This window comes from Dunckerocampus dactyliophorus, chromosome 14, assembly GCF_027744805.1.
Source record: "Dunckerocampus dactyliophorus isolate RoL2022-P2 chromosome 14, RoL_Ddac_1.1, whole genome shotgun sequence".
Lineage (NCBI taxonomy): Eukaryota > Metazoa > Chordata > Actinopteri > Syngnathiformes > Syngnathidae > Dunckerocampus > Dunckerocampus dactyliophorus.
The window spans coordinates 8,986,101-9,011,806 of record NC_072832.1 but is presented as its reverse complement, the minus strand read 5'-3'; the positions used below and the strand labels follow the sequence as shown (position 1 = coordinate 9,011,806).

Sequence of the window (25,706 nt, the reverse complement as noted above, 5' to 3'; positions counted from 1 at the left end):
CCTCACTGACCTGTGGGCGGCACAGCATTTAAACGATTAGTAGTAGTTCTGAAGTATAGGAGATGTCACCAGATTAGAACATGGTCATAAATTAGCCGCCCCGCTGTATAAGCTGCAGGTTTCAAAGTTTAAGGGCAAAGTAGCTGCTTATACACTGGAAATTTTGGTAAATGTAATTGAAATTGATCCCTAATTGATTGAATCATTTTTTTACCCAGCGCTATTAGCTGCATTTTATTAGTGAAAATTAAGCTTTGACGTCGGTGCCAATCGGCCAACTTTTGGCGTTCTCTAATGGCTATAATTGGTTGATTAAATTGACCGGCCGTTTAATCAGTCGGGCCCTAATGCACTATAATTACAACGTCCCAAGTTTTGCTCTTACTGTTCTCTTCCACTGAGTTCTCTTTGTCCCTCCATGTTGCGATAATGATGCAGTTGTGTGTTAGTGTGCACTGTATCCAAGAAGAACACGCCGACCTGGTGTGGCGGCTATCCGTCACTGCCACACAAAAGCCAGAGGTGCACAGGCACAATGGTAACTAATGGCTCAGCACTTCCTTTGATTGCGCCCTGAAGAGAAAGCCTATTACGTGGTTTGTAGCGGTGCGTCCAACGATGGCTTTCCTTACCACGGTGCATCGTGGCAGCTTGTGTTTACACTGTTGAACTTCAAACGATTACTTGGCTCACTGTGTTTTCTTGGTCTCAGCTAACCTTAAACGTCACTGATATTAATAAGCTGCCCGCAAGGAACTTGGAAGCCTGTCGCCAAGTTCCGGGTCAGCAATTTGGCCAGAAACCAAGCTAATGGACACAGACCTGAAAAAAATTAAAGAAAGAACTAGAGCTTGCACCGGTAAGATTGAACTGTTACAAAAGTAAGAAGAAAAAATCTTGTAGAACTGAATGTGTTTGTTGTCACATTGTCTTTTGCTGTTTTTTGCCATTCAAAGAAAGAAAAGTGTTACTCAACATTTTGGCATTGAGTTCAAGAGTGGGTTTATCCATGTAACCGTAAGGTTTGACAACTTCCCAGCCTAGAATGACAGCATTTGAGGCCCATTGCTCTGTAAACATCTGGAGGAATTATGACACAGTCCAGCCAACTACAAAATAATGAGGGGGTGGCATCATTGTTGTTGATGTTGAGGATTATCCCTGGAAAGGTTCCGTTTGGCCAGCATTGACGCCTAAGCCACTAACAACTGGAACCGGCTTAAATGTTTGCAATAACATGCTGCCAATGACTGACAGTTCTAACATCTCTAGCTTTCTTCTGTACCCTTCTATGTCGCCCACAGGCAACGGATGAGGATTCTCCACCTAACAACTTCATCACTTACACCATCATTTCGGTTTCAGCTTTCCCTGATTTCTTTAGCATCGTCATGGTGGAGGGCTATGCAGGTACGCTTAGCATTTCAATATGTGGACAAAAGTTTGATTGCACATCAATCAATCAATTAGTCAGGAGGTGAGCTACATTTCTTAGCCCAAATCTTAATTACACATCAATGGGAAAAATTTGGTGAACGCCATAGCTTTATCCTTCATACCTTCCGGTAGATGTGCCGAGAGTTTTGTTCAAATAGCACATCATTTTCAAGTACATAAGTTAACACTTGTAGGCCTTGGGATGTACTTGGGATATTTACTTCCCCAAATTTGACTTAGTTGTGTAAGATAGACGCACATCATGTTGATTCAGACCAGTGCAGACAGCCTTACCTTTCTTTTCTCTCACGCTTTCCTTCACCAGTTATCAGTGTAACCAGGCCTCTGGACTACGAGAAGGTCCCCGGTGGGACAATCCATTTGACAGTGATGGCCAAAGATGGGGGAAACCCAGCGCTGAACAATACTGTCCCTGTCACCGTGGAGGTGATTGTAAGTACAGCCCTGCTAAATGCATCCTCACATACACATCGAAGGCATTTTTTCATGTCAAGGAGTGGAGGTACGTCAAACAGCCACCTATTGAAACACTACTGAATTCAAGATATAACTAATGACAAAACAGGAAGGTGTTGATCTCGCTGCCACATCGCGTCTATGACTTAATGGTTCAATTATCCTTTTAATACGTCATTTATATTTGCATGTATGCATGTTAAACTAATTGTAAAACTATAAAAACGTGTTATGTGTTAACATTTTCAGAGTCAACCACTGACATTTTAGTGACAAAGTTGACTTCCGGTTCCGGTAGCCATTTTGTTAGCAAGCTAAGGATGCTAACAAGGCCATTTCTGATAAAAAAAAAAAAATACATAAAGAACACAGTTGGACGCACACACAAGGCAAAATTTTGGCATGAATTTTCAACAGTAACAAAAAAACCACGCTAACCAGGATGGACGCTAACCGAGTTTCCAATGTATAATAAAACACACCAGAGAAAGGAAGGAGCCAATTGGCTGATGAGATCAATGGGAGACATCAAGCAGAAAAAGGGAACATGAAAAAAATCAGGAACAAACATAACTTATACATATGCATTCTCCTTTATATGTGAGGAGTCTTAATAAAGGCACTGCACAGAACGTTGGTCCAAAACAATAATAAAATGCATTTTCTTCTTGAGGTAAGGATGACAACACCATGAATGTTTTAACTACATTACTACTTTTTGCTATCTTATAATAATAATTTACATATACTTCATTTGTCACAGTAAGAACTTAATACATTGTGTTTCGGTTTCTTTGACATTATCGATATAGCAGCAGTGATATGGCAGCAAGCAAAACTTTTAAACAGAATCTCTGCTGACTCAGTGGTCACCTGATAAGCATGCGTGTTACTATCCAGCCAGCATATTCTGTGATACACAAGGCCAGTAAACATTTCTCAGTACTGTACATCCTACATGAGGGAGAAATGCTGTGGGGAAAGAAAGCAAAAACCTTTGCTGCAATGCAAAAACCAACAGGGAGAAATGATCACAATGCTCTATTCCGCCTCTATCTTTCCCGCTCATTCTCTCCCTCCTCGGCCCGCCACAGTGTTGTGACTAGCACACACCACTGTGGTTTATCAGTTGATGGCAGCATCACACACGCACAATGCCCTAGCGTAACATGGAGGCCGCATAGATAATGGTGCCAGTTACTGTTGTTAAAGTGTTAACATTTCTCTGCAGCTCGCAGCTCAGCGGGAAGCCTCGCTATGAATAACCACACAATGCGATGTGTTCATGTGACAAAAAAATTGGAACGCAATGAGTGGGAGGCTGAAAGAGATGCTGTGGGGAAGTGTATGTGAAGGTTGATGCTGATCCATGATGTAGATGTTCATATCCTTCAAATCTTAATTAATCTTATTTGTTTATTAAATGGAACGCCTGGGATGATGTCTACTGTCATTTCCTCAGCATATACTTTCAGTGGAATTGAGGATTTTACCTCAGGGGCATCCAACCAAATCCAGTAGATGGGGTTGTGGTGAAAAAACACAATAGGGGTTCAATTGTGAAAGGAATGTGTAAGTTGCCTTTGTCCTGTTTTTTTTTCTTTCTGACATTATCTGATTATGTTTTCCCTGTCCTTTCTCTGACGAATGTGGCAGTGTAGCCCTCTGCTATGAAACGATTGTGCCACTTGTTGCGAGGCAGATTTCAGCATGTACCAAAAGTCAAGACTATTGTAGTTGTGAGGTTTGGGATATACAGTATGTAGGGATGGGTACCAGTAACGGTACTTTTAAAGGCACCGACCGAATTTCGTCGGTACTACTGGGCACCGACTCGCGTGAAATCAAAAGGTACCATGTTTCGGTTCCGAAACGGCAGTCTCCTTGGTGTGTCATGGCGGCGCTGCTAACAACATTCAATTCAAAAGCAAAGAAGATGAAGCCAGGGGGAGGAGGCAGTGGTCATACCAATAAGGAGACAAGCTGAAATAAGTCATATTTTGAAAGTATATGGATACAATAAAAGCTACCTGTTTAATGTCAGAATGTTCTCAAAGAAGACACTAAATATGTGACACGACTGACCATCCTGCTGTCTCGGAACGCATCAAACAGCGGCAGCGCTGTAATAATGCTCAGTAATGCTTTATTTAGTAAATGACACTGGAATGTCTGGCATCCAGCAATTAAAAATAATTTATACATAGTAGAAAGCGAAGACCGTGTAGCGAAAGCTCTACCCACCATGGCGATTTTTTTTTTTCTATGCCTCTGATGAACTCTCCAAACACAAGAACAAAATGAGATATCATTTAAACATGCATTAAAAAAATCACCTACAACACGAAAGAGCTGTAGGAAGTTATATTGCCCGACTGATTATTACCCGAGAACCTAAAGAAAACCCACGCAGGCATGGGGGAGAATATGCAAAGTCCACACAGAAAGGCCCCAAAGTCAGGTTTTAAGCTGGAGTTAAACCAGATGGTGTGAGACTCCTTGCAAGATTGAAGTGCCAACCACTAGTCTTTCAGCACACCACCTCTTGGTTTCAATTCTGTCTAGCTTTCATGCATGAACTATAACTTTTCAACTTAATCCTTTCAAGTTCTTCTTTTTCAGCAATGTTAGTGTGCTCTTATTGTTTCACGCACTGAGAATATGGTGATGTTCATACCACCTCCAGGATGAAAATGACAACCCGCCCGAATTCAGCAAGCCATCCTACATTGTCAAGATTCCTGAAAATATTAATGCTGGTGAGTCCGGTTTTACTTTTAGACTTCCTCATATGTACAGTACATGGTCTGTACAACAAACATACATATTACGTTGACTCGATCTTATGCTTTAGGGTGTCCTTTTTCCATTCTTTCTTTAAGCCTTTACTGTTTTATTTGTTTCGATTTTTCATGATGGTTAAAATAGTCCAAATGCTGGCTATTGACTATTCAAAGCTAAATCACAGGCTGCTGTATTCATTTTCATGCATGCATTCAGAGAGCCCTTTTATCCAAGACATTAGATTAGCTTCCACTTGCTGGAGGGAAATGAGATATTTGCCTGGCCCCTTTTCTCTCTCTGAGCTGCAGCTTCAGCTCAGTCCACTTTTTGTGTCTTAGACATGATTTGAAGGGGCACATCTTTGAGCAGCTTGGGCCAGCGCTGAGATTTAGAGGACTATGGCCAAAGCTCTCAGTTTGAGCTGGGGCCCTATGGGTCGGGATGCGAGGCTGTGCTCTGGGCGAGCCCTGCCTGTCTGTTTATTGATCAGGCCTGTGTCAGTTATGACCATAGGCAAACATGCTAATGGTCCACAAATCCGTTAACCCACTAACTGACATACTCGGGATGCTCTGTTCGATGGGCCACCAGTCAGTATCGGCCAAAAAGTCACGTTTCAACACCGATCACAAAAGCCGATCACCTGTGGCTAATACTGTTGCAGCCCTGCATGCAGTGTCGTGTCTTGCCCAAACTAACGTCTTGGGCGGCGTCCTCCTCCCACTTTCGTTCACTGTGTGCAGGCAAAACAAAAACAATCACGTCTGTCCTGTGGAACTTACCCGGCAACACATGCCACATATCTCGCAGGGGTAGCACGTTAAAAAGCTTTAATTTATTACGGAGAATGACGGAGAATGGCGACTTTTCAAGGCTCACGGTGTGATCATCAGTCAAACGGCAGCTAATGCAGCCATGTGGACAACACTCACTCGTATGTGCGTCATATGTGTGACAGTCGGAAGGCTAAGCAAATAACCCAAAAATAATTGAATTCAACGGACGAGATGACCAGCCTTTGTCAGCAGTGGAAGGCCCCGGGTTTGCCAAGTGCTGTCTCACTAACAGTACCTGGAAGTCCTCCACCAATGTACTCTCACCTCCAAAGTCTCCTTAAGGAAGGCATCTCATTCTCTGTAAGTTTAATGAGTGATATATGTTCTCTTGAAAAAGTAAGTCAAATATGTTTTTGTCTAAATTAAAGTGATTTTATAGTTCCTGTTTTGAATCATAGCCAGTAGCAGGGGTGCAGCCAGGAACTGTGGGTCCCATGAGGGGAAAAAAAAAAAAAAAAAAAAAAAACATGTTTGGCACCACTGGCCAATAGAACTCTTGATAAATACATCAAAAAATGTATAATTAATCCATGTGATCGGTATTAATATTGGCTGATTTCACTCTTGGATGATCATATCGGAATCGGCAGCATAAAACCCTGATCGGAGCCTCCCTATGTCATACAGTATAGAAGTGGATGAGGCCACTGAATGCCATTTTGGTCTTTTTTGTTGTTGTTGCAAAGTCCACCCTTCCGTCCTCTTTTGTTACGTTTCATCTAAGATACGACAAGCTGGTCTTTAGCGCCATCATGCAGTCAATTGAACCACAAAATCTAGAAAAGCACATCTGTAAGATGCTCAAAAATATAAAATAGATTTAAAAGTCACAAGCAAGTATAAAATATAGAATATATATACAACGTACAGGAGATATGTCGACGTCAGTCAGTCAAATGGGCATTGCGATCATCTGGTTCCACTGTTTTTTTTTTCCTTTTCAGTGTTTTATTTAGCTCCACGAGAGAGACAAAACAGAAACTGTTCTCAGTATAAAGCAGTGCAAGTCTACATCACTACAAATAAACATATTGTAAGATTACAACCCCCTGACAGTCAGCCAAATCTGAGCATTGCTATCTTTGCAATGGCAGAATAATAACAATGTATTGGATCTCATTTGCTGAAAGAATGTGGGTGTGATCTGTGTGCTGGCTGTCACTTTAGGTTTAAATGTTTTAACTTGCTCTGTAAGATGAAATGTGTTCCCACCTCTTCCTTACAGGAGCTACAGTGCTAGTCGTCAATGCCACTGATTTGGACGCCTCCCGAGAGTTCGGCCAGGCCTCACTCATCTACTCCCTGGAGGGCTCCTCGCAGTTTCGTCTTAACTCACGCTCGGGTATGTGTGCATGTGAGTGCGTATTTTAAGAAACCGCATCCACTGTATTGACTATCTCACAGTTGCCGGACATTTTAAAGTATGTTGATCTGTTACAATTTGAATTGTGCATCAGGAGAGATCACCACCACAGCCTTGCTGGACCGAGAGCTGAAGTCAGAGTACATCCTCATTGTCAGAGCTGTAGATGGAGGGGTGGGTCCGCAACAGAAGACTGGCATCGCCACGGTACTGACTCTAAGCAGTCATGATCAATTCACAGCTCTTCAACATTATTTGCTATTTTTTTGGCCTTTAGTTTTTCGCTGGGTATCTCCCACATTCCAAAAACATTCGTGTTAGGCTAATTGGAGACTCGAAAGGAGAGGTATCCAAAGTGCGGCCCGGATGCCATTTGGAGCAGCAGCCTGTGCCTTATTCCAAAAATAAAATGAAACATGGCTTGAATCAGAACATTACAAAGGATGAGATATTAGGGCCACATTATAATAAATAAATATAAAAGCTTACAAGGTGTTGTGAGAAAAGAGTCAAACTTTACAAGACAAGAAGCTATCATACTAATACAAATAACACTAAATGTAGATTTTGCCTTTCTTTTTATCTTATTGAACATTTTAAAATGACTTTAACTAGTATTGGGACAGTGGAAATATTTGTGTTTAACATCAAAAGATAAACATGACACCAGAGAGCAACATTTCAGCTTTTATTTCCAGGTAGAGTATTTACATCTGGATTGGATGCACAACTTAGAAGATAGCATCTGTTGTTTGAACTTAGTACACCAGTGGTTTCTTTCTCCTTCAGGACATTCCAAATAGTGGTACTGGCTAGAACCGTGGTTTGTGCAATGGTTCTGGTTGATTTTCCATCTTCTCTCAGATTCACAATTGCTTGTTTTTCACCCATCAACAGATCTGATTGTCATGTTGTTTTCACCTCTAAATGCTGTCATCACACAGGCAAAACCAATCCTGCCCAATCTGAAATTGAGCATAGACATAATTGTAATGGCGTCTTTAAATGGCTTTACACTCGTATTACCCAGTATAGTAGACATAAAAGAGTAAATAAGCCATTTAAGACATAAATAAAACTACTGATTGTGTGTGTCACAGTAAATGTGGTCGCTAGCGAACCTTAGTGGCGAGCGGACAGATGTGTAGAAGACAGGAAGTGACGTCAGAGGTTCGGAGTTGAGTTTTAGCTTGTTGTGGCCCCAACAGTAGCCCGTGTTATTATTCTGTTTATTATGTTATTTTTCTGCCTGTTGTGAGATCATTTAAAGTTGAAATAAATGCCTTTTCTGGTCATCACATCAGGCCGTTGTTTCACCAAACACCGACACCTAGTGGCCAATGTAGAATACTACATTCACAGTTACAATGCTGTTTCTGCCGTGTATTTGTATTTCAGTTCATTTAGCCATTTTTATGTTTGACAATGCTTAATTTAGGCCAAGAATAAGTACAATTTGCTTAAATATGCATTTTTTTAAACTAATAATAGCCTGTATTTAATGAAAAAATGTGATTTTTCCTCTTGTGAATTGCGTGTTTGTGATTTTCACTTTGTGTAGGTGAACATCACCATCCTGGACATAAATGACAACGCCCCCCGGTGGAGAGATGAGCCATACCATGCCAATGTGGTGGAGATGAGCCCAATAAACACAGACGTCATCTCTGTGAGTGGACTGTGCCATCTTGTGTTAATGTGTCTAGGCTTTCAAATATTGATGTTATTTGAATTTTCTATTTCATATTTTCCTTTTACAATGGTGTATCAGAATGAAACGTGCTTTTAATTTAATACAGGTCGAGTTTTTCAATGAATTAACTGCACATTTGTCAAATATTATATGAAGACATACATTTTAAAGAATGCGCAGTACTAAGGGAACACAAAGTACTCCTCCACTAGACTGATTGCCATCACTGTGTAGGTCAACAGAAAGTAAACGCTTGAATATTACCCTCAAACTCACTCATTGTCCTGCTGGTGTCTTTGGCTGCGTGCTGTTGCAAATTAAGCCCAGATCATTCATTAATTAAAGAGGCGTCACTGAGTGTAATTAAGGGAGTCCGATTGCTAATTAAAATGTAGCCTGCAGTCATACGCTTTGCAAATTATTCAGCTGCAAGGCAGGAAAGTGAGCTCCCGCCTTGCATAGAGACCAATGGAGAAATGGTTTCAGGGCGAGACACAAATATGTGCTTTTTCAAATATTCTTACTCCCACCTCTCTCTGTTCACTGCGGCCATTCCGCAGTTATGAGGTCATTTATAGTGCATTCCATGACTTATAATTGGCCTCGGGTTTGATAAATTTGCATCAAAAAGCTACTTGAAGAAGTGGTCCAAAATAAAGATACTGTACTGTAGGAACATTTGGGTGATGTCTCAGTAAATACAGTGATGGACAAAATGATTAGACCACCCTTGTTTCTTCAGTTTATTGATCCATTTTAATGCCTGGTACAACTAAAAATACATTTGTTTGGACAAATACAATCATGATAACAAATATAGCTCATAAGAGCTTAACTTAAAAGTTGATATCTAGCCACTTCCATGGTTTTCTTGATAATAACCAAAATCACTTAAGTTCTTACATGAATAGCTATAGCATTGTACTGCCAAAAATGTAACTCTTGTGAGCTATTTTTGTTCATATTTGTTCAAAGGTACGTTTAGTTGTTTCAGGCATAAAAAATGACAAGAAACCGAAGAAACAAGGGTGGTCTAATCCATTTTTTCCATGACTCTAAATCCCAATAAATCCCAATCAACCCTTCACATCACCACGACATTAGCCATCAGTCATCCTCCTTAAATCTGTCAACAATACTATATTATTTTGCCTCTTAAAAGCACTTGGCAGTGTCTTAAAATGCATAATATATAAGCTCACCATCTTCTAATGTGCTCTGCTAAGGCCAAAATTGATTAGTTCAACTAAGCCCAGCAACACACTTCCTCGCCTCTTGTAACTCTTCCGCTTTTCTATGCTCTTGCTTATCACTAAGCTTCCAAGTTGCTTGCTTACCATGTCTCCTTAATAATTGAATACCTGAAAAACCTTTGTTCCTCCAATGACCAATTAACCATTTTCCGGCATTTTTAGTCAGCGCATTAAATAATTGATCAGCTCTTTAAAAACCAGCAAATGTTTTAGCCAGGCTTCCCTTCTAATGCATTCATCACCGAGATCACCTAAAGAGACGTAACCATTTTTCTTATTAGCGAGTGCTATGGAGAGAGTAGTCTGCATGTGTGTGAGTTTCTCTGAAGGTGAGGTGGGGGATGCACTCACATTATCATTCCTCCCCTCCCGTCATCTGCCACTTTCTGTCCTCTCCCCTATTAATTCCCACTTGTTAAGCACACTTTTATTAAGACATGCTGATAAACCCGAGGCATGTTGCGCTCATGGTAAACCATGTGACGAAAGACATGCAGGTGGTTGAGGACGGCCATCAAAGAATCATACCTCTGTCACTCCCCCTGCCCAGGTGCTGGCATTGGACCCTGACAATGGGGAGAATGGCACTGTTGTTTACAGTATCAGTTCAGAAAACCCATTCTACACCATAAACAGCAACACTGGGAAGATTCGCACAAGTGGGGTAACCCTAGACCGGGAAAGCTCCAACCCAGGGGACACAATTCTCATGAGGAGCATCATCATCTCCGCTGCTGATCGTGAGTACTTGTCAGTGACTTCATATCATATTCAGTGCAGTGCTTTCAGTTCTGGGGGATTAGTCTCTATTTCCAAGCCTTAGTCCTTAAGTTTTATGTTGACCATGAAACTTTTATTGACGTCTATAAATTCCCTTCACAACAGAATATGTTTTATATGTCTCTCTGGCACCCTCTGTAGGAGGTACACCTCCACTGCGTGCATCAGTGAGTGCCACAGTATTTGTCAACCTGCTTGATCTCAATGACAACGACCCAACCTTTGTCAACCTACCTTTTGTGGCTGAAGTACCAGAAGGACTCCCTATAGGATCATCAGTGTTTAAGGTACATCTTAGACTCGAACTTTATTTTTCATCTGTATCTCAATCAGAGAGATATTCATTAAACATTGTTTTTATTTTGTATTCTGGTTATTTGCTGTGGTGTAGAACTGTACTTCATCAAAATTTACATCACCATGTTGGAACACTGGCCGATGGGGACAAACGCGCAGCAACTTCCAAAAGCTCCAAACACACAAATGATCCAAAAACAAAAAGACTGGAAAACAAATCCAACAGGAAAAGGCTGCAATCATATAAATGCTGCAGGATGAAAAACAAATGCGATAGAAAAATCCTGAAAATGCCAAAATCACACACACAGACCCCCCAAAACAACCCCATGAGGACAAATGCTGCAACCTCACAGGACACATTTTTCTACCAACTTTCCATCCCATTCATGTCTATAAAGAGGGACGTCTCTCAGATCTGGCGCCCCTGGGAGCCTGGCTAGCTTCCGTTTTTGTTGTGAATTTGCAATATTCCTCTCATGCAGGTGTTTTGGGTTTTGGTTTATGTGTGTTTTTTATTTTTGCATTTGTTTTTGATCCCGTAGCATTTGCATTATGGCTGAATTGTTCATTTGTAGCATTTCCCTGTTGCATTTGTTTTACGGTGTTTGTGTGTTTTTGGTTATGGATCATTTTTACAGTGTGTTTGCCGCTGTCGGCCACCTTATATTTGTCTACATGAGAGAGGCAATATACAAAAAATTCAAATTTTTCAATTAATTGATTGTGGGTTAGGCTAGGCCCGTTAGGTACATATACATCCTTTAAATCACAGGTGTCAAACACAAGGCCCGGGGGCCAGATGTGGCCCGCCACAACATTGCGGCCCGCGAAACCCTTGGAATAATGCATGTGAATAATGCACTTCACCTTTGCCCTTCTAAATGTATTTGACGTGTCTTTTTGACAGAAAAATTGTACCGCATGCGGTTCTTCTAAACGTCAGTATTATGTAATCATGCAGCAAGATATTCCAAGCCTTTTTCAAAAACAAATACTTGAATGTCTGCTTGTCACCATGACATTCTCACTTCACTTCTCATTTCAAAGCAAGTTATCCATCAATTTGTTAGTAAAAATATAATAATCTAATACATGAGCAACTTTGTAACAATATTATGAGGTTATATTCATATTTAGATTCATAAAAACTGACAGTTACAAGTGGCCCTCTGAGGGCAGCCGTAACTCCGATGTGGCCCTCAATGAAAATGAGTTTGACACCCGTGCTTTAAATCTTCATTTTGCCAAGACTTCAAGACTTTTTGGTCAACTGTATGCCACCAGTGCACAAAGTAACGCCCTGAAAGACATGCCTGGATGAGTGTGATGTGGAAGAACTTCAGACTTTTAAATGAACTAGAACGGAGGCCCTCTTTTCCATACGGTTATTAGTCCAACAATGTAACTTTCTTTCACTGTCCACTATTTTTCTGATTGTCCTCCCATTCCTCTTTTAGATTCAGGTGGAAGACCCCGATCAGGACAAGAACGGTTTGATTACAATGGTGTTGCAGATGGGCATGCCGCGTTTGGACTTTTCCCTGAACACTTCCACAGGAATTCTCACTTCATCTGCAATTCTTGATCGGGAGCAGATTGGACAGTATCATTTGAGGATTATCGCGTACGATGCAGGGAAATTCCCTCGCACTTCCACTTCAACCCTCACTGTCACTGGTGAGTGTGTGACTGCGTGTGATGATAATGAGAATTGGACTTGATTTCCCTCTGCTCTCACTGATATTATCCTACATATGAAACTGCTGAAGCATTTGATGATTGCATTCTCGGAGTCACTGAAAGCTCACATTTGAGGGAGGTGCTACCCCCTGCAGGTGGTGGTGCCTAATTTGCCCTTAAATGAAAGAAAGTGGCCCAGAATTGTATTATAATATCCACAGTTAAACAACACAACTATGTGTGGCAGATTTCCTATTAAAAATGAATCTTGTTATATTTTTGCCTCAATCGTCCGAATATTTAATTAAATGTGCGTTCATATCAGTCCTAGATGTAAATGACGAGACGCCCACCTTCAGCCCTCGTGTATACAATGTGTCCCTGAAGGAGAGCGTCCCGAGAGACCACATTGTAGCACGCCTCATTTGCTCTGACAACGACGCTGGCCTCAACGCCGAACTTAGCTACTTCATCACAGGTTAGAGGTCACGGAGGGAGAGGTTTTGAACTATTTTCATCAAAAATGGGTATCATCTGCATGTTTGTCTTAGTGTCGCCGCATATTTTTGCAAAGCTCTTGACGTGTTTATGTTTATAGGTGGTAATCAGGATGGTAAATTCAGCGTTGGCTTCAGAGACGGCATTGTGCGGACAGTGGTTGGCCTTGACAGAGAAACCCAGGCAACATACACTCTGGTCGTAGAAGCCATAGGTATGTGAGATTTTCTCTTTACCGTCTGCTATTGTTCTCTTGTCCCTTTGTCAGCTTCAAAGCGACTTTTTTCTGCTTTTCGTATGATGATGAAAAATAAGTGAGGTCGGCAGTCATCTCAGATTCTTTTGCTTCAACCTCCTTTCTTGTTTGACAAAAAAGGAAATGAGGGTGTCCTGTTTTGGGAATATTTGAGCCAGGATGCAGGGGACAAGTGACTTAAAAAAGAAGACCGAGAGAATGCAAATATGTTGTTTTTTTAATGTATGTTTTAATTCACATGGTGAGATGACCCCATTTATGCAGTACTGTTATCCAGTCGCTTCTAGATACACCGCGGTTTGAACATTGTTCCCTCTATTGCCATTTTTTAAAATGCACTAATATAATATAATATAGAATAATAGAATATAATAAATGATCGCTGTTTTGTGGCTGACTATGGCCTATTAGTTCAAAAATATTGAAAGAAAGTTATATGTAGCATTCTGGTTACTTGGTGTCAGTAATGCTACATTGATGGGACATGACATTATATTATATTACCTTCACACTGCATGGAGTCCGTTATGGCATGTCCGACCTGACATAGTGAAAAAAGTTCTCCTCCCATTCCATGTGGAAGTGGTGAGTTTTTGACATCTTACTTTGTCCTTCTTCCTCACTTGGTTTGAAACCCTTTCTTAAGTAAAAAAAAATATTGGAGGCTAACTAGTTAGCTCGGTAGCATGCTATGTGTAAAGGGGTGGTCGTGTCCTCTCTCTCCCTGCAGTGATCCCGTAGCCTGCGCATTACAGTTGTGCAATGTGGTGGAAACAAACAGTAATATGAGTGTAAAGGTGAATATAGGGTAGGGGTGTTGTTTCATGTCTACAGGGCTCTAATAATGGTAAAAATCATATTTAGAAAATCATAAAAAGGTTTATTAATAGAGGTGTATTAATAGAATTTCCTACTTCGCTTTGATAATCAACTTATCTGGTCTGGAACCAATTAACCGCGATAAACGAGGGACGGCTGTTAATACTGTCAGCTGATGTGTGTTTTGTCAGTGTCAGGGCACTATTTACTTAACTACAGTGGAACCTCAGTTTTCGTAGGTTTCGTTTTTTGATGAAAACGATTGCTAAAAATATGTCTCGGTTATCGTACACTGTCTCACTTATCATTCAGCCAACCACTGCGTCTAACAAACTTGTCCACTCCCCAAAATAAGCATCCATGCATTGGTGACTCAGCCTCTGTGAAGAATGAATAGTGGTTGGGACACTATAGACATATTCCAGCCAGGAAATCCTTTAATCATCTTTATTATGTGTGTGGGTTTATTTGTTCATAGAATGCACAGAGAACGATGAACAACTCTGTATCTGTCTCTGCCTCTGCGGCAATGGCTGGTGAGGCCTAGTTTCTGAATGTTGGACAAATCTGTGCTTTTTTTTTTTTTTTAATCAAATGATGCTGCAAAAAAGTTGCACATGCCAGAACTTTGACGAAGAAGGTGAGAAACACTACTGAATTCGAGAAAGAACTTGTAGCAAAGTATGAATGTGGTGACTGTTACAATAGGATTGTAAAGTAAAGGTAGGAACCTTTAACACGGTTGCAGGGGGAACGGTTTAAGGCAGACACATAACAGAAAGTGAGTCGAGCCAGCGTGTGTAATGATGATTGTACCTGCTCCTGAAGTTTGCAATAAAGTTCAAGTGAGCACTCTTTATAGTTAAGTTTGTAATGGAGCATGTAAGCGTCTACTAATAAAAAATTTGGGCATTTTCCCCCCATCGCTTCAAAGGATTTCATGGAAACTGATTAAGTACATTTTGTGGACAGAAGTGAATCGATACCTCTCTCACAGTGTTAAAACTGATCATTATTATTTTTGTAAATGCAGCATTTTTGATAGAGCTCCTAAATTAGACCTCATCAGGTTATTAAATTGCACCTAATATTGAGGCTGATTGCAGGCTAACACAGAATTGGCTTCATCATGTCCGTGGTGATGTTGGACCTAAAAGTAGGCCATACCTACCCTATTAGAACTGTGCAGAGATGTAAGTAAATGGTTTTGTTTGTGCACCCAGACAACGGGCCAGCGGGCAGCAGGAGGACAGGCACAGCCACTGTGTTTATAGAGGTGCAGGATGTTAATGACAACAGACCCATCTTCCTCCAAAACAGCTACGAGACCAGCATACTAGAGACTGTGCCGCAGGGAGCCAGCATCCTCCAGGTAAAAAAAAAAACAAAACAAAACAAAAACATATAAATGGGGGTGAAATTTTGAAAAAGTCACTTTATTTTTCAATGTAACAACAATCACACAAAATAGTAAGTCATAGGGCTTTAGTTGCATGTATCCTTTCAGTATTCAGATCCATCCTTCTGTACTTGTATTAGTACCAATATATGTGGTTGACCAGAGGGTGAATAAGTCTGTGAGGGATCGCTAATAAATTTGTTGCTTTGTACGTTTTACAGCCAATGTTAAATTTTGAGTCACATTTGAGTTGCTGAACTGATTCTTCTTTTAATGATGCTTGCTTCTTGAGAAAACTCAATGAACAGATTGTTTGTTGCAATTCTTACATTGTGTGAAACTATGTGCAAAAAAAATGCTTAGAAAAGCACTTCCAACTGTTAGAGATGAAAAAGGAGGAACATGAGCAAATATTTGTAAGGCAAAACTCATCCAGTGTGTAAATGATGCTGAAACACCAAAACAACACTCAGTCCTTAGCTAGATCTCAGTGACATAGTCATACAGACAAGGCGTGGTAAGCTGGGGCTCCTTGCTGACCCCCGGTTGAGCTGTCCGTGTGCCAGGAGACCGTGAGGCACGTGTGCTCCCATGCGGCCTCCGATAGGGGGGTCTTCTGAAGGAGAGATTGTACGAGCGTCTATAGGAGCCCAGCCTCCTCCACACCTTAAGCTGTGGTTCACTAGTCTGGCTTCTTCTGTGATTCAGTTTCTCTCCTGGGCTACAGCCCGCCTCACTCTCCTCTTGCTGTTCAGAGGGTCGACACACTGCCAGGAAGACTGCCAACCCTGCCAGCAGCAGCGATAAACCCAGCACCACCATAATCGTGAATTCTGGGTCATGGCTGTCTGAAGAATGGGGCGATGGGAGTGAGATGGTGGGGGAGATTGTGGCGTTTGATTGATTGAACACTGTGTGTTCTGTGGTGGCGGAATAGATCAAGTTGGTTCCCGGATCACTGTTGTTCATGTTGTTGTGGACCTGGATAAAGAAAGCACCATGAGGTTTCAACTTCTGTGACAAATGGTTTCATATTTCACGTGTCAGCTCTCTTTGTTATGCAAGTTTTGCCTCACCAGCCAAGTGGAACCAAGCTGAGTAGGTCTACTGAGGGGCTTGTTTGATTGGGATCATACACACAAGGGCTTTGCATTACACATGCATATGCACACACATGCACAAATAAATCATTGATGTCTGTATAGATATGCAGATGTGGCAAGTGTGTGGCATTTGCAGCAATTATGGAGCCATTAAATCAAGGTTAGAAAATAGCCAGTGCTTGACAGGCTTTCGTATGTGCAAAACAAATTGGGCGCCCACCTCGTCCGACCCGGTCTCCAGTTATCCCCCCCTTCATTCTCCGCGCCCCCATCTTTAGCATTGTAACATTTGTAAATGTCATCGTCCTTAATTCAGCGGAGACAAAGCATAGCTTATCGGTTTAAGGGAAACACACTGGGACGTGAAATTATTTTTAAGAGCAAATGCCAGGAAAAGCTGTGAGATAGGCCAGTGAAGCAAGAGGCTTGTTAAAGAGTCACTTCATTAGTCAGCGACATAAGCACCTACTCTGTGTCGTATATTACTGGTACTCCACATTGGAGCGCTCACTCACTCTGCAATACTTGCATAAGCATGTTTCAGTTTTTGCATGTTTTTGAAAAGTCTTGTAATTTCTCTTATGGTCATTCATGTGAGGTGTCGCCCGTTATTAACTGCCTCAAAGAAAAAAGTGGGTGTGCAATATGTCGAAATAAGTGATAAATGTTGAGCCTAAAGTCCTAATAGAGAAGCACATACAGTTCTTTACACCCCAACAGGCTTCTTACTGGAAGAATTCTATCTATCTATCTCTCAAGACCTCCAAAAATCAACATTTTAGTTTTTCCCTGCAGTGATTATATATGAGCAAGAAAAAAAATTAAATATACTACTCACAGCCACACTTCACTCTTTGGAAACTGCAATTTCTTGTAACTGAGGTCAGACTCGTTTCTTGGCTTCCCCCCCTAAAACTGCTGCTTTCCCAGAGACAGAGAGGGGAAAATGCTGGGGAAAAAGGACGGGAACAGGAAGGAAAAGGGGGTAAAATGGGGGTCATGGCATCAGAGATTCAACCGTTCACGTTTGTTTCAGTCCCGGCAAAGCGAGTACAACGGCGCCGCTGAGACATAGTGATTGACAACTAATTGCGGGGACACTACTTGTTTACCCATACAACATCTGGCTTTGTAATATACTCGTACACACCATGCACCCCCTTTGATGGCCTAAGTGGTACAGTCCACTGTGTAATACCCTATTCATCACTCACCAATCTGACCCCCTGGTCTCCTTTTTCTCCCTCCTATAACCCTCCCCTCTCCTCCTCTTTCTCCACATCTCTTTATAAAGCTAATGAGACTGAAGTTGGGCCCCTCTTCACTGTGCTAGAGAGAGAGAGAGCAAAGAAGGACAAAGAGAGAGGTGTGTGTGTGTGTGTGTGTGTGTGTGTGTGTGTGAGTGAGAGAGAGAGAGAGGGAGACACAGTGTGTGTGCGTACCTTAGCACATGCTGAAGTGCTTGAAAGTCTATCCTTATGCAACTGAATATGCACTTTGTGAGTGTCACTGTGGGTTTTGACATATCCACAGAGGAGAGCACCGAGGCCATGAAGTCAGCCTTATCTAGTGCCAGCATCTCTCTGGATTCAGAAGTCAGTCTCATGACATGGTCCATTCAAGCGTGCTGTGCTATTTATCAGCGGATGCTCCAAGGAGCCATGCTGTCTGTGCTCGACTTCTTGCTGTTTCTGGATGTGCGCCTGCGACGCAGAAAGAGAGTGATACCTGCTCACTGCCTCGCCGTTGAAGATCGCTGTGTTGTTGTGGCAACAAGGCACTGGCTGTCAACAGATTTTGTCTACACTGTATGTCTGTGGAAACGGCTGGATGTGCAAAACGATCGGGTGGACTGTATCGAACAAGGACATGAGAGATGTGCATGCAATAAGCTCAAATAGACAGGAAAGCTATTTAAGTGAGTTGCATTAATATGCTTTTTATTTTTTGCAGAAAGGTTTGTATAGATTTGTTTTTGGTAATGTCTATAATCCTCAATCTACAGTACTGTGAAAAGGTCTTAGGGTGCAGTCGGATGTGTTGTAGCGACACTTTAACGACCACATATAGTACAACTACAATGTCAGGTAGTAAAATGTAGACGCCAATCAAGGCAGATTTTCTTTTTTTTTTACCGAAACAATTGTGGAGTGGATTTGCGTTTGCTTGTCCGAGTGTTTGTTAGTTCTACTTCCTGGTTCATAGAGGATACCAAATAGACAGGGGGTGCCAGTATGATTCAGTGGGATGGACCGTTCCTTCAATACACTGCTGCTCAAAAAGTGGTCCGCGCCCCCTGGGCCGCGGGCGGGGTAAAGTGTCAGCCAGTGGGTGATGTTTGGTCTCTTCTTGCTAGCTCCGCAGACAGATAACAGGTTCTCAAATACTCCGGTTGAGTTCCATTTCAAAGCATTTACTTTGAAACACTAGAAAACGGAAGATACCGAATCATGACTTAGATAAGATATAAATACTTTATCTGTGACATTCAACATAAATTAAATGCATTTAAAAAATGTGCTAGCTCAATGGTAATTTACATTGGAAATTTAATATACGCGATATCGACTTGCATTTACGATTTACAACACCTCCAAATATGACACAATTACACAATTAAATGTATGTTCCACTTAACCAAATGATGCATAAAAAGCTAACGTACTTCCAGGCAAACATTTCCTATGGCTCAACAAGAGATAGGCCTGCCACACAGTCCTTCTTGCCCCGAGGACATACTGATGTAAATGCATACTTGCCAATGAGACTCATAATATAAACACTATTGTGGCAAATTTTGCACCAAAACAATGTGTTTAACATCACATACCTTTTTGAAAAGTAATAAGCTGATGAAGCTTGTGTGTTGAACAATGTTTACAGTTTGAGAAAGTTTTAAATCTCATCGTGTCAAGTCTAGAAAAATGCACATCCCTGGGAATCAGTCGCAGGGGGGGTTTTTTCTCAGCTTTAAGAAACACGCAGACTGAGCAGTCTTGTTTAAACTGAGTTAATGGACTTAACTTGGAAATAAAAAAAATTTAAAAACTTAACTTGCAGATTTTTTAAGTTGTTATCTCAGCTCATTTTATAATTAGTTAATTGTATGCCAACTCATACAGAAACATGTCTGTACTTTCTGTCTGGGACGTGACTGAATATAATTGTGAATCATCCATCCATTTTCTATGCCGCTTATCCTCGCAGGTATGCTGGAGCCTATCCCAGCTGACTTCGGGCGAGGGGCGGGGTACACCCTGGACTGGTCGCCAGCCAATCGCAGGGCACATATAGACAAACAACCATTCACACTCCCATTCATAACTATGGACAATTTAGAGTCGCCACTTAACCTAACATGCATGTTTTTGGAATGTGGGAGGAAACCGGAGTACCCGGAGAAAACCCACGCACGCACATGCAAACTCCACACAGAGATGCCCAGCGGAGATTCGAACCCGATCTCCTGACTGTGTGGCCAACCTGCTAACCACTAGGCCAGTGTTAGGATTCATTACTTTATTAGCTCCCTTCCTCTTTAAGGTTTTAATGGTGTCAAAATAATTGCTGTGAAGAAAAAACAAAATTAGTGGTGACCTAAGACCTCTGCACAGGAGTGCATTTAAATTGTTAAAGCCAGTTTTTGTCTCTGTGTGTGCATGTACAGGTACAAGCTACAGATGCAGACCAGGGGGAAAACGGTCTTGTCCTCTACAGGATTGTCACTGGTATAAATGTTACTTTTTTATGCATCTTCACTCACCATGCAAATGTATCAGGGAAAATACATTGATTTAGAGTCTGTGAGTCAAGTAGGTGACGATGACTCACAAAGTTATCTCTAGAGAAATTATGCACACTGGAAAAATAGTTTCTTTGCTGAAATGTTTATTTTAGTTTGACTTCTTTTGGATTCAGGAAACAGTCACAACATGTTCAGCATCGACAGACAAACAGGGTTGCTGACCAGAGGCCGCCGGGCTTTGGATAGAGAGACCAGCAGCTCTCATGTGTTAGAAGTGGAAGCCTACAACAGTGACGAAGGCAGCATGAGGAGCTCTGTGAGGGTGAGCAGACGCATGCAGAGGGATGCTTGTGCTTCACACAGCCAGTATACACACTCTACTTTACCCACCTGTTTATGTCCAGTAGACTTATTGTAGGTCTCTGGTATACTGTATTTCATAACTTCTACAGGTGATTGTGTATGTGGACGATACCAACGATGAGGTGCCAGAATTTACACAGCAACAGTACAACCGCCTTGGCCTGAGGGAGACTGCAGGAATTGGCACCTCTGTGATTGTGGTTCGTGCTACAGATCCTGACACCGGTGAGTTCAATGGGAAGAGAGTGAAGGACTTGGAGCTTATTGGTTCTCTGAGTTGACTTTATTGGTTCCATAGCACTCACCCGTGTGCAAGGTGACATTTTTTTATACAGTCATGGCCAAAAATATCGGCATGCCGAAGATGCCAATGATTTTGGCCAACGATGCCAATCTTTTTGGCCATGGCTGTCTAAATTAGGCTGATTTAGTTGCATTCCTTACAGGCATGGCCAAAAATGTTGGCATCTTTGGCATGCTAGTATTTTTGACCATGAATGTATTTAGCTCCATCTGATTTATATCCAGAGATAGTAAAATTAAAATCCAAAAATCACTTTACTCTTCCTCCACTTCCCTTTGAAATACATTTAAACAAGGTTAAACAGTTTGGAGCCTAGCAAACACAGCAGTTTTGTTGACCATGTTGAGGCTATGTGTTCTATAACCATGCTATACTGTACTATATACTTTTTTTTAGTATGGCTGCAAAATAAGCCACCATGGGGCCAAAGATAGTGGCAAGTGCCAGAACTTTGATAAAGAAGTTGAGAAATATTGAGTTCAAGAAATAACTCATAGCAAAGCACAAAGGCGGTGTCCGTGTGGCTGTCCCTTCGCCACTCATCACCGTGTCTGCCGATAACGAAAACTGAGGTATCACTGTATCAGGTCCACAAGAGGAGCTGTTATGACGTCTATGCCCTCTTCTTGGGATCATTGTTTTGAGGAAAAGGTGGATAATATAGCTTAAAATGCTGTAGGATTTTATTCTGGGACTCCTGAACTGCTGAAAGAAACAACCACGCATTTTCTCTCTGGTCAGGCGATGGTGGAGCGGTAGCTTACGCTCTTGTGTCCGGCTCGGATCACAAGTTTGAAGTGGACGTCAGCACAGGCCTGGTTACCACAGTGGACTATCTGGACTATGAGACCAAGACCACCTATCTGATGAATGTCTCGGCCACTGATCAGGCGCCACCGTTCCACCAAGGCTTCTGCACGGTTTATGTCACTTTACTCAATGAACTGGATGAGGCGGTGGCCTTCTTCTCAGCTGGTTATGAAGCGTCACTGCATGAGAATATTGCCACGGGGACAGAGGTGGTTCAGGTGCAGGCCCAATCAGCTGACAACTTGAACCAGCTGACTTATAGGTTTGATCCTGATACATCTCCTGTAGCCCTGGCCCTCTTCAAGATAGACAGCGTCACAGTGAGGAAATAGCTTTTATTCCGTTTTTTTTGTCTTGATCTAGGTTTGTATGGATGGTGAGATGCATTATGTTGATGTTTTAGGGCCGGATCACAGTTACAGGTCTGCTGGACAGAGAGAAGGGTGATACGTACACCTTGACTGTCGTAGCTGATGATGGAGGCCCTAAAAAAGACTCAACTGTGGTATGGATGCTTGCCTTTGAATAGATGTCAGCTATAAAGACAAAGGTATTGAACATGTAATTAGTCAGTGACCTGAATCTTTGTTCTTCATGTCACCAAGACATTTTGGACAATTGTCTAGTTTTAGACTGGGAAGAACTACTATTCCAGCCTGGGCATGCCCCAGCGTACAAAATAAGGTCCATTGGGTGACATTGGTGTGGAAAAACTTGAGAACCTTTCCATCAACCTGTCATTTGATCAAGCTGTTATTTGAACCTCTTAATAATGTCATTGGCATATAAGAATATATTAGTCAATGTGTTATGCGGCATGGCTCAGGCGGTAGAGTGGTCGCCTCCCAACCTGAAGGTTGCGGGTTTGATCCTCCATCCTCCCGTAATCATGTCAAAGTATCCTTGAGCAAGATACTGAACCCCCAGTTGCTCCTGATGCTGTGTCATCAGTAGGAAAATGTGCTAACAGTGTCAAAGTGCTTTGAGTGCCTTGCAGATGGAAAAGCGCTACACAAGTGAAAGACCATTTACCAATATGATTACATAAAATGATACTTTTATTGCTGTGTGAAACTGAATGACATCATTATTATGTTCTCTGCATCTCGTATTGGAACAACAGAAGGTAAGACCTTGTTAATGTATTTAATTTATCTCAGCTGTGTTTTTTTTCTTACCGTCTGACCTTGTCTACTGGCAGGTGTCAATCACCATACTAGATGAGAATGACAACAGTCCAGAGTTTGACATCACATCTGATACTTCAGTGGACATTCTGGAAAATACCCCCATGGGGAAGAAAGTGGCTGTAGTGCTTGGAAGAGATAGGGATGCTGGACTTAATGGACTGGTAAGAGGAAATAAAGGTCCCCTCTGATTTGAATGATTGCAGTTTCAGAACATTTCAGAAGATGTTGATTGTACAGCTACTCCGACGTGATGAGCTGTGGGACATTTTCATTTATTCATCTATTTGTCTCTTTCTTTATTACGTCTCATGTTGTCATAGGTCAATTTTACTCTAGTCGCAGGCAATATGGAAGATGTGTTTAAGATCAAGACAGTGAATCACACCTACGGGGAGGTCTATGTCAATGCTGCTCTGGACAGAGAGGCTGTGGATCGCTACCTGCTCAAGGTCGCAAGTTTATTTGTGACAATATTTACTGCACACGTCTTACACACATTGTTTACTTTTTTCGTAAGTGTCATCAATTACTGTTTAATATTTTTTTCCCAAAATACAGTATTTGAGAGCATCATTTTTTATCACTGTACAACCAGGCAAAAACAAGACGACAAAAGGACTCATAGTGTAAAGCTGCGGGAGAAAATACATGACTTTGTGTTTGTTGACCTCTATGTATAATAATCCCTCGTTTATCACCGTTAATTGGTTCAATTTCTGCAAAGTAGGATCCCTTTTTTATAAGTGGAATGTTTTCAGAAATCTGTTTAGGATATTCTAATACGGTTTTTAACATTATTAGAGCTCTCTAGATATGAAATAACACCGCTATAGTCACCTTTACGCTCATATTACCCAATATAGTAGCCATTATAACAGAAAATGAGACATATTAGAAATAAATTAAACCTAACCTAGACATAGACACATTAGCATTGGTAGAGTTCCTTGTTGATTTTCCTGCGGTGGCTATTGTCTCATCAATGTAATGTAATGGTGGATGGATGACACTACATGAGGATGGCTGCGAATTAGTCAGCCTTATTATCTGAAATATAGACGCAGGACACTATGTCTTACAGGGAGATGCTCAAAACACAGCACGAACAGTTCAACACGTCCTAGTTCTCTTCTTATTTCCTAAGAGCTAGCACTAACCCAGCATGCAGAACGTCACTGCCCTCTATAGCCCACACTCTAAACAGCAGCTCAGAACTACGCAATACACCCATCGCTACAGTAACATTACTGACACCTAGTGAACAGTGTAGAATACTACATATCACGTCTTTGAATGCGTCTTCTGATATTTATATTTTCATTCATTTAGCCATTTTCATGCATGAAAATGCTTAATTTAGGCCTAGAATTTGTCAAATTTGCTTAAATATGAATATTTTTAAATAATAATAGGCCGTATTTAACCACAAAACAGGGTTAATTTATTAATTTATTGAGAAAAAATTAATTTAGGTATAATTTAAGTGTAAGGTCCCACTTACACCAAACCTCGACTCACATCACAGTCTAGGAACGGAACATAACCCGAGGACCACCTGTATGTTTATTGCACATGCTGTTTAGGTGTTCTCTAAAACTGTAATTGTGTTTTGGACACGTCATGTCATACGCACAAGAGAAATTTGATTTAATAGTGAAACTTTGTGTTTACTTTAGAGAAGACAGACATGCGCTTTGCTGTGTGTGTTTATATTCTTCACCTGAATGCGCAGTCGTGTATACCGTTTGTATGCTGTTGCAGGTGCGCGCCATCGACAACGGCTCACCTCCCAGACACACAGACCACTCCCTCACCATCAATATCCTCGACGTCAATGACAATGCACCTGTTGTTGAGAGTCAAAGAGGCTACAACGTCAGCATAAGCGAGGTGGGAGAGAAACGCAGAGAGCATGGTCTCACTTGCACTTTTGGATTACAATGGTTTTTCTATTCAGTGGTAATTCCACCAATAATGAATGTGTTATTTCATGGTTCCAAATGTAGAATGTTGGTGGAGGCACATCAGTCTTGCGTGTCATGGCTACCGATCAGGACACGGGCCCTAATGCCATGCTGTTTTATTACATCACTGCCGGAAACCAAGACCTGACCTTCCGCATGGACCGCATGACAGGAGAGATGGTGACACGGCCCGCCCCTCCTGATCGAGAGCGTCAGCAGGAGTATCGACTCATTGTGACTGTTGAGGATGATGGCACGCCTCCTCTGTCGGTAAGGCAAAAAAAAAAATCTGGTAATCAAAGCATTTTCTCCAAAAGGAATGCTTTTACATTTCTGAAAATATAATTTTACTTAGGCTTAATGGAAAAACCTGTTTGGACAGCCAGTCATTATCACATAAGGAACTAAAAATGGAATTGCGGGGCCCTTTTGCAACTATAAAGGCTTCCATTATTATTTGTGTTTTTGTATTTGTAGTTCAGGTCAGGGCTCCGTGTACTTGTTCCTACACCACACTCATCTAACAATACCTTTATGGCACTTGTTTTGTACGCTGGGGTGCAAAGTTGGTGAAAAACTGAGATTCAAAGGAAACTAAAGGGCCAAGCCCAATCTGCAATACATTAATTGCCTATGAAGATTAAGAATGAAA

The 25,706-nt window shown here is 41.5% G+C and overlaps 2 protein-coding genes across 3 annotated transcripts in view; one reads left to right on the top strand and one right to left on the bottom strand.

Annotated features, from left to right (window-relative positions):
* The window catches only part of cdh23 (cadherin-related 23), a 204,952-nt gene that overhangs the window by 140,722 nt on the left and 38,524 nt on the right, over positions 1–25,706 (top strand). The window contains exons 16-37 of one of the 2 annotated variants that reach the window (XM_054798231.1): positions 1,305–1,410; positions 1,763–1,890; positions 4,601–4,673; positions 6,760–6,876; positions 6,992–7,104; positions 8,459–8,566; positions 10,394–10,583; positions 10,765–10,910; positions 12,381–12,600; positions 12,929–13,081; positions 13,202–13,315; positions 15,400–15,548; positions 20,346–20,406; positions 20,597–20,745; positions 20,876–21,011; positions 21,832–22,220; positions 22,304–22,405; positions 23,024–23,026; positions 23,102–23,251; positions 23,411–23,539; positions 24,852–24,980; positions 25,097–25,324. In XM_054798231.1, the coding sequence (XP_054654206.1) occupies positions 1,305–1,410; positions 1,763–1,890; positions 4,601–4,673; positions 6,760–6,876; positions 6,992–7,104; positions 8,459–8,566; positions 10,394–10,583; positions 10,765–10,910; positions 12,381–12,600; positions 12,929–13,081; positions 13,202–13,315; positions 15,400–15,548; positions 20,346–20,406; positions 20,597–20,745; positions 20,876–21,011; positions 21,832–22,220; positions 22,304–22,405; positions 23,024–23,026; positions 23,102–23,251; positions 23,411–23,539; positions 24,852–24,980; positions 25,097–25,324 (3,093 nt within the window). Of the gene's footprint in view, positions 1–1,304; positions 1,411–1,762; positions 1,891–4,600; positions 4,674–6,759; positions 6,877–6,991; positions 7,105–8,458; positions 8,567–10,393; positions 10,584–10,764; positions 10,911–12,380; positions 12,601–12,928; positions 13,082–13,201; positions 13,316–15,399; positions 15,549–20,345; positions 20,407–20,596; positions 20,746–20,875; positions 21,012–21,831; positions 22,221–22,303; positions 22,406–22,442; positions 23,027–23,101; positions 23,252–23,410; positions 23,540–24,851; positions 24,981–25,096; positions 25,325–25,706 lie in introns of those variants that run through there. The other variant, XM_054798229.1, reaches the window with a different exon arrangement.
* Positions 15,615–17,619, bottom strand: LOC129193703 (uncharacterized protein C10orf105-like). The gene is made up of 2 exons (XM_054798234.1): positions 17,517–17,619; positions 15,615–16,556 (listed from the first exon to the last, which is right to left on the bottom strand). The coding sequence occupies exon 2, from the start codon at positions 16,542–16,544 to the stop codon at positions 16,056–16,058; it is 489 nt and encodes a 162-aa protein (XP_054654209.1). The 5' UTR covers positions 16,545–16,556; positions 17,517–17,619; the 3' UTR covers positions 15,615–16,055.

Excerpts from the sequence above, each read along its gene's own strand:
- LOC129193703 (XM_054798234.1), bottom strand. The coding sequence starts at position 16,544 with ATGAACAACAGTGATCCGGGAACCAACTTGATCTATTCCGCCACCACA.